Genomic DNA, 9491 nt, shown 5'->3' with positions numbered 1-9491 from the left:
CCAGTTAAACTTTGCTAGGCACATGGTGAATGAACTCCTGTGTACAACACCACACTGCAAAGTTTGTTCAGCAGGTCTGTACGGAACAATTGGACGCAGAATGTGTGAAAATTGTCCCTTTACATCACGTTTGTTTAAAACTATGTATATGCATGCCAGTAGCAACTACACAGTAGCTCAACTAGCCTAATGTTAAACTACAGTACTGTATATATAAAATACTAAATCATAATTTAAGAATGATCTTGACAACTAAGCACGACTGGGTGAAATAAAGCTTTAACATGAAACTATCAGTCTAAGTTATGGTTCTTTAAACAAACCATTGGACTCAAACTATTAATCTACTGTCTATCTCTACCCAAAAAATTATTTATTACAGGTGTAAAACTTAGCAAGGCATAGAATTAGTGACTGTTCCTTTCTGTACAACACAATGTGAAGATACCTCCATGTTAAACACTGAGGACTAAGATGCTGCAAATTTTCAAGGAAGTTGCAGCTCTGAGATACATAAATACACCATGTCAAACATGTAGTGAAATACCTCCTTCCAACAATTTTTTTTACAAAAATTAATACAAAGCTATTGCACTGAATAAAGATTAGAAAAGGCCACTTAATAAAATTAAATATACTTATTCAATATTGATAGTGTCTACTTGAAGTATTTTCTACTGCATTACAACCAATGAGCAGTAAATAAATTCAGTACAGTACATGCAACACTTTACATAGTAAAATTTCTGGAAAATTTTTAAACTTGCTTAAGATCTTTTTTAACAAATTTGTTACAGTCTGAAGACTTGGAATTTTAAACGCATTTTGCCCAAATTACTTAAAATGGCCATTTAACATTTTTTAAAAGTTACTGAGTCAAATACTTTTACATTTATTGGACAATAGAAACACGGCCAGTCTTAAATTTGGGAGGACAAACCCTTATATCTTTCCGCCCTAAATCCCTGATCCTATCCAGACATGACCGAATTCTTCCCATAATAGGAGTAACCCAAGTTAAGCCTCAATAGTACTTAAGCCCGAAAAGGAATGTCAAGGTTACTTAAACAACAATTAGATTACAATTATTGTGACAGTGTGAGAAGTATTTACGGAAATTAATTCCTCTCTTTTTAGTGCTGATACTGCACCTTCCTTCACTGGTCACGAGGTTTGACAATGAATATAAATGATGTAGTCCATTGAAGCAATGTAGTTTATAAAGAGAACCACTGCAGAATTGTGGGAGGGTGAACTAAAATTGCTGAATTGGAAATGGTAGAGTTCTAAGATACCAAAGAAGATAAGCAATGGGGAAAAATTAAATCCTGAAACATTTACAGTTTCCTCTGCCTCCCCTTCCCAACAGCTCCAATACTCTGGAAATTCAATCTAACTAAAATCAAAGTTCTGGAATGAGACAGTAGAATCTGAGGGAACAACTTGAAATCAAAGTAATGGATACATGCGATAAATAAACTGTTTCTTTACAAAGTTATAGTTCGCGTGGTCTGATGAAGTATTGCACACTTAACAAATGTTTCACTCAAATCGTACAGGAACAATGCAGAAAGACATCAAAATTCCCTGCAGCAAATCTCCACTTTTGTTAAGATGCCAGGAATACTTGGCCAGCCACTCCTGCTCAGTTACTGTATCACTGCCAGCATTCATAGACTACAAGGAATTCCTTCCTTTCTGCAGCTGCTGTATATTTCAACTCTCATTGTTTCCATGCTTAACTTACTGTGCTTCTGTCTGACTATGTTTACAGACCAGCTGTAGATCTTGAAAGCAAAGAACACTGACATGTTCACATGTGAAAATCTACCACTGATGTGCACCAAATTTTGAGAATTTGAGAAACAAACCATAATTTGTCCCACTTAGAAATTTAGAACTTGCTGCTTTTGTTTTATGATCATTTATTAGTCCAAAGTGCTGGAGAAAGTCCAGTCAACCAATTATACAACCTGTCATACTAGAAGGTGTTCTTCATTTTTTAAAAGTCAAAAAATGTTGACTGTTAACTTAGTTAATTGGTAGGATGCTTAGCAAATGTGATTATTTTTTAATCAGCTTTTTAGTTAGTGTCTACGCTTTAAGTTATTCCTACAGTTTGGTTACTTTTCTGATTCAGTATACCTGGCGGAAGGACTACCTGAAAGTTTGATTGATTTATAGGGCAGATTGTAGACGACAAAACTGTAGCATTTAACTTAAACACAAGTGTATTAATACAAACATTCCTTGATGGGAAACGTCCATGGGTTTCAATTACTTAATCTGAAGAAATATAAAATCACAACAAGGCATTTCATTCGAACACTGTCAGGATTGGAGATGGATACAGGCAGTCCAGGGTTCTTGGCTGCCTCTCTTCTGTGATCAAGAGGCTAGAATACTTCTTCGAATAATGTCTGCCCCATACCTCCTGTTCACCATTGCACTGCTTGAACTTAGCCGCTGTGGCTTGCAATTATCTGTCGACTCGGTCTCTGAGTCGCTCATTTCAGCATCAGGGCTGTAGCCATCATTCTCTGGGTCCGGCAGCAACCTCACCTTTAGCTTCTCTTTGGGGGAGGCTCTTTGCGCTCTCAGCTGCTGGTACTTTGTAGATTCTGAGTTCTGCCTGCAGGGCTCTGGTCTCTCCTCGTGCTGCTTCTTTTCTCCCTTCTTTGGGATTTTGAACCCACCCCAGTTTTTCACTGGACTGGTAGGTGTTGTAGGCACTTTGGCTGCAGGGCGGCTGGCAGGGACTGCTGGTTGAGTGCAAGCTGCCTTGCCCAAGGTACCGTTACACTTGGAGTGCGAGTGGCTGCCATCCCCAGACAACCTGTGGATGCTAACCGAGGACATTTTACACACAGGTGCACACAAAGCCCGCTTGTTGTCAGAATGTCGCAGGGTTAACTCTGCAGGCAAGTAGGATTTGTCCCGCTTTAAACACACTCTTTCCCTCATTTCTGATTTACTTCCCAAACTACGCCCGCTGCTGTCAGTTTTCTTCCTGTGGTCGGGTGCAGCCTGGCCATTATTCCTCTCTCGGCCATTAGCTCGTGACTCAGCACGAACTTTAGCGCAGGCTGGAAGAATACTCTTTATGTTATAGCCTTCCTTGGCATTGTGCAGGCTCGCCACATTTTTGCACTCACTGGATCGGTTTGACTGTTTCAACAAGCTCTGACTCGCAGGATCAGTGCGACTTTGCGGTCGGCCACTCAGGTGAGAACTCTTTTCCCGCCAGACCTTGTTCTGGTGGCTGTCCTGGTACTGAGCCGTCTCCAGCTCTCTGTTCGACTTCCATTGCAAACACCCCGTTTTGGAAACTGGGTGGGATTGTGCCAGACAACCGAGGAATAAGCTACCTTCCGACGGGAATGCTGAAGACACACCTGCAAACAAAACACACAATTTACATAGCACCGTGCTCTCAGAGTTTTGATTTTCACATCTCTTAACATGGAGTCAGAAAGTATCATTCAAGATTCCACTGAAACGCATGCAGAATAAATTGAGCAATCGGCTCCTGTACAGTCTGGAGAAACAGATACTGACATGTTCCCATCCCGACCCTCCAGAATAAGCCAGAAATTACTATCTATTTCAGACTCAACGTGTGTTCTCTTTTCAAATTTTTCCCATTTTACGTTTCCACAAGAATTCCAAAGAAAAGTCATTTTGGATTTGAAACGTTAGCTGTGTTTTTCTCTGTCAACAAACGCTGTTGGATTAGAGTTCTCAGCACTTGCTGCTTTTAATAATTTCGCAAATTGTTCAAATACAGGTTGTTCTACTATAACGCAACAGTTGTGTCCCTCTGCAACCTCGTGCTATGGATCAGCGTGCTATAGAAAATAGTGTTGTAAAAGATCACTAACAGAAAATCACTATATCCGTTCAGTTTGCGTTATCCAAACAACGTTCACAGTTTGTCACCACATTGTAGCTAATTCACGTGTGAAAGCAGAATGACCTGTAGCACTTCCACCCAAACTCATTCAATTTAAAACTAGAACTTGGTGGGCGGCACGGTGGCAAAGTGGTTAGCACTGCTGCCTCACAGCGCCAGAGACCTGGGTTCAATTCCCGCCTCAGGCGACTGACTGTGTGGAGTTTGCGCATTCTCCCCGTGTCTGCGTGGGTTTCCTCCGGGTGCTCCGGTTTCCTCCCACAGTCACAAAGATGTGCAGGCCAGGTGAATTGGCCATGCTAAATTGCCCATAGTGTTAGGTAAGGGGTAAATGTAGGGGTATGGGTGGGTTGTGCTTCAGCGGGTCGGTGTGGACTTGTTGGGCTGAAGGGCCTGTTTCCACATTGTAATCTAATCTAATGTAAAAATAAATTTAATAGGGACAGCACTCTACATAATCTGTTAAAACAATGTACAATTCCAAAATCTGGCCACAGATAATATTATTCATATTCGTAATGGATATATTTTAATTTTGATTTCCCCTGTAGTCAGTCTATCATCTTAGCCAATAGAACAATGAGGCAGCTCTCAAATGGCTCCAACACGCATTAAAATACATTCCTGTTCATCCAGCATGAGGTTTATGAGTGGTGCTGAAAAAGACGGCTAGTTTCTTATCCCTAGACTCCACCAAAAACTGCGGTCATTATTACACTCCTGTTTATAAATCCTTGCGCAGAATTGGGTGCACTTCCTACATTTTAAATATATCGAATTCGCTGCAAGCACTTTGAATGTCGCAAGGTTGTCAAAGACATGATACAGATTGAGGAGGGCGTGAATTCACCTGACCAGTTTCACATCCAACCCCCTCCACCCCTTTAAAGAATGTTACCTCTAGGCCATTTAACTAATAAAAACTCACTTTAGCTGCCTGAGGTGATCAGCAAAGTTGTATTTAAGCAATACATTTATGAGGGAGAAAGGAATGAAGTGTATGTTGATAGTCTGAGGTGAAGTTAAGAGAAAAGTAACACTGATATGGCACTAAATGACCTGCTTCTGTGCTGAAACATTCTGCACAAGTTTTCCATTCTTCCCTCCCTAATGCCCTTTCAATTTTTTTTCAATTTGCTTCCTTATAGGTATTTATGAATTCTGCTCCGTTTATTATTTCTGATGGGATAAATCATTCAGCAGCCCCCTTTCTTAATCTGACTCTTTATTCTTGTTGTCACAATCGTGAATCTTTGCTCTTGTTAACCATTCATGGATCAACAGAATTTGTTTTTACACATTTATAACAAAATGCTTCATAAAGTTGAACACACTAGCAGTCAGATTATACTTATGCCATCATAACATGAAAACTAACCCATTTAAAGATACTCGGGTAAACCATGAAATTTCACATGAACGCATTCAACAGTCAGATAGTAAAATCACTCTGCATCAGCTCAAAGCAGAAATTTACATACTAAATTTGAAAAAGCAGCACTTTGGACTCAAAGAGACGGAGTACATTTATCTACAAATATATTCTGATCCTGAAGGAACATCTTGCCATCATGCCTTTGATTAGCACCTGGTTCATGACTGACATCACAAATGATGACCCATGAGGCTTAATTCAAACCAACTTCCCGTCTAGGCCACAGGAGTCTTGACGCCACACCCCCATCTCAATCTTTACCATTGTTCTTTCAGTTTTACCATCTCCTTTAAGGTTCTCCATCTGTCACATTCTCTTTTACATCAGTCAGTATTCCCAGAAAGCCTTGTTCCTCTCTGGATGTCAGGATTTGTACTTTGTGATTTTAGTTCCAATGTCCATTTGGATCCAGCTGACCCTACCTCTAGCATTGTTCTTGGTTTGCTCACTGTTTTCCAACCTCACCCTCAAACATATGTTCTCCAAACCACATCCCTTCGCCAATCTTGAAATTACTCCTGGCTTCCAAAATCATCATCTTTGTCATCAATGACACACTCAATGACCACTTCCTTATCTCCACTCCACCTCACAAATCAACATTGTCGTCTTCTTCTGCTTTCAAAAATCTTTCCAACCGTGCCTTTAATTCCCAAACAGCATCCTAGTTTTCACAGAAGCCCTGTATCTCCGATTACCTTATTGACCTTGTTGCAAAAAAGTCCCAGACGTCTTTCTTCATCTGAGGATTAGGTCTAATTATTGTGGTGACCTACCGGATATCACAAGATAAAGTTAAGCGTCTTTTATTTAAGCACAGCAAAGAATGAGGTTATGTTTCCAACTGTTGCATATTCAACAAAGACATGCTGGAAAACACAATGCCATTGACACTAAGGCCTGGATTTTCAACCCTGAGACAGACAACAGGGAGGAAATGTTCCTAATTTGACTCACATGCTGCATTAAGGAAAAGTGCAAGTGCAGATGGGATCTTCCCTGGCGGGGACAGGGATAGGTAGCAAATGGGTCCACCTAAGCCAGGAAGCACATAAGCGGCGTTTAAAAAGGTCCACCTCATTGCTGTGGGACTTTGTATAACTAACACAAACTGTTAAAGATTTCCAGTCCTCATCCCAACAGACAACCTATGCCCTACACACGACATGTAATCCACCCCCAACCCATTTCCTGTGGCTGTCATATCAATGCCCGTTCATGCACAACACATTGTATTGAAACAAAGAACCCGGTAGTGGCAATAGCATGAATAAAAAGTGTTTTCAAAAAAAGGCAGCTCTGATTTCCCACTTTCTGCAACTAGTTAAAGTGTCAAGCATCCAGAGGTCTGAAATTATAACCCACAAAAGGTGAAAGAACTTGAAGCCTCTTAACCTTGTGAAAGATCAATAGTGTGCAACTGACTGCATAGACCAGAAAGCCCCAACTGTCAATAACACATTTTTTTTCCCCTGTGACTCAGGTATATCAACACCCTTTTAGCACAGTGGGGTAGGAAGGTAGATGGGTGAGTGGGGGGGGGGGCAATAGCGAGGCATGGAGGAGCATGAGTAGTCCTTTTGAGCTTTATCTCAGAAGCATTGTGAACTATGAGGGCTTCTTTTGAAAGTTGCATGAACCACATGTCCTTGAAGAGCTGACATGACTTCAGCTAAATTGCTGAGGAGTAGGCAATGCTTCTCTCTGCAATTTAGCTGGCCAATTTGGGAATTCAGGATACAAATGCACAACCTAAACCAACCCTTAAAAAGCCCCGATGAAATCAGAAACCTTGAGAATTGGGGTGGGGCATCACTGAATCAGGAGATGGCTTGCCATTTTTACAAAGGTTCCCAGGTCAACCTGACTTGGAAAAACTCAAGGCCTATGACTGCGATCTCAATAGTGTGCAACATTTCACACTGTAAATCTACGCGTACATAAATAACCAAATAAGATTTTTGTAGTCTACTGAAATAATGCAAATAAAAGGGCTCTATTGACAGGAAATACTCAAGTGTGACTGATTTATCTCGTTAGGCAACAGAAAAACAAGCTGGTGTAGAGTACTGAACACTGAGATAGTGAGCCCTTGATTTGACAAAATTAATGCACGAGTGTGGAGCAGTTCCGATCAAGTAATACAGCAACATAAAACAGACCAGAAAGAACTGGTATTTGGATGTTGTCCAATAAAACAATTTATCATGATTGACCCTAATCTGTGTCCCCTAAAAATAAATGTACTAACAGTAATCAGTGATGCACATTAACAACAGCAACAGGACTCAACAATATCAATATAGCTTAAAAGTCTGATGTACTGTGGCTTCGGATTTTGGGCAATTCACTTTTTATTAAATAGAACCTTTCCTTTTATAAAATGTGCAAAGATTAATATCAAAGCTTGTAGCACTTATTATGAGCAACGATCAATAGTGGTTTCTCTATAATAGGTAGAGGACTGCATACAGCTCTGAAGGAGAAAGTGCAGACTGCAGATGCTAAAATCCTGCTCCTCGGATGCTGCCTGACCTGCTGTGCTTTTCCAGCACCACACTCTGTATACAGCTCTGGTCACCATACTACAGGAAGGATATGGTCACACTAGAATGATAGGATCCCTACAGTATGGAGGCAGGCCATTCGGCCCATCAAGCCCACATCAATTCTCCGAACAGCATCCCATCCAGACTAACACCCCTTCCCTATCCCTGTAACCCTGCATTTCTCATAACTAACATTTCACATCCCTGGACACTACAGACAATTTATTTTGGCCAATCCACCCTAACCTGAACATCTTTAGACTGTGGGAGGAAACCAGAGCAGCCAGGGAAAACCCATGCTGACATAGGAGAATGTGCAAACTCCATAGACAGTTGCTCAAGGGCAGAATCAAACCCAGGTCCCTCACGCTATGAGGCAGCAGTGCTAACTATGAGCTATCATGCTACACCCCTGCACCTCCTGCCTACCCCCCAATCCAAGAAAGGGTACAGAAGGAGATTTACAAGGATGCCATCAGGAGTGGAGAACTTCAGATATAAAGGAAAATCTGGATAGGCTGGTGTTGTTTTCTCTGGCAAAAGAGAAAGCTGAGAAAAGATTGAACTGAATTGAACAAAATCATGAGGGGTTGAGACTGAGTGAACAGGAAGAACTTGTTTTCCTCAGCAGAGAGTTCAATAACCAAGGGAGCAAATAATCAGCAGAAGGATTAGAGGAAGAGTTTAGAATAACCCTAGAGGCTTCAATGGAGCTGGAATTCAGTGCCTGGAAGTGCTAGAGGCAAAAACATGCACCTGATTGAAAAACACACAAGTATGCACTGGAAATGCTATTTCTTACAGGCCACAGATCTAGAGGTGGAAAGTGGTATTCAACAATGTTGCCGTTTCTTCCAGTCAGTGGACACAATGGGCCACTGACCTGCTTCTGTACTGTAAATGTATTCTAATTTTATTTATAAACTGATTTCAGAAACTTTTTTTTAAGATACAGCAAGCTAAACAAAACGAGCTCAAATCCCAGTTGTCCGTAATCCCTTCTGAATGGAGTCAAGAGGAAGTGTTAAGCCCCAGATGCTTATCTGTATTCGAGTTGTTAAGCGAGTGATCTTGTACAGCGCTTGAGTTCTGAAACAGGAAACGCAATTCTTTTGAGTCCAGCTTAACTGTGGTAAGGAGGTTAGATCCTGCATTATTAAAGGCTGGAGAGGAGCCAACATCAATGCCCTGACTATAACCTTCTCCCAAGGATTAGCAATGGTAGAAAGAAATGCAAGAAAAAAACGAATAAACCAATTCCCATAACACAACTCCACTTATTTATAGGGGGTCTGCAAATATCAGATTCTTCGCTTAAAGATTTTCCCTTTTAATTTCTGCTTCAAGTCCAATATATGCCAGTATAACAGTTAATCCCAAGTAAAAATCAATGCCATGAGTTTTGGCCGATAAGTGTAATTGCTCACATATCTCAGGTCAAAGTAAACCTCAGTATCCCAGTCCATTAATTTCAGAAACTAAGTATTCTGGGTCTGTAAATGATTCAATTGTAAATGCATAGAAACTGGAGTGAATGAGTACTAATACACAAATGTTTGATATGCATACACATTAAAGTAATATTTCTATTTAT

The 9491-nt window shown here is 40.7% G+C and overlaps 1 protein-coding gene across 1 annotated transcript in view; it reads right to left on the bottom strand.

Annotated features, from left to right (window-relative positions):
• Positions 1-352: 352 nt before the first annotated feature.
• jade1 (jade family PHD finger 1) overlaps positions 353-9491 on the bottom strand; it is a 136051-nt gene continuing 126912 nt past the window's right edge. The window contains exon 11 of the mRNA XM_072584067.1: positions 353-3395. Within this exon, the coding sequence (XP_072440168.1) occupies positions 2389-3395 (1007 nt within the window). The 3' untranslated portion in view covers positions 353-2388. The remainder of the gene's footprint in view (positions 3396-9491) is intronic.

The sequence above is a fragment of the Chiloscyllium punctatum genome, chromosome 14 (genome assembly GCF_047496795.1).
Source record: "Chiloscyllium punctatum isolate Juve2018m chromosome 14, sChiPun1.3, whole genome shotgun sequence".
Classification (NCBI taxonomy): domain Eukaryota; kingdom Metazoa; phylum Chordata; class Chondrichthyes; order Orectolobiformes; family Hemiscylliidae; genus Chiloscyllium; species Chiloscyllium punctatum.
Note: the sequence above shows the minus strand (reverse complement) of the source record. Positions and strands in the feature narration are given on the sequence as shown.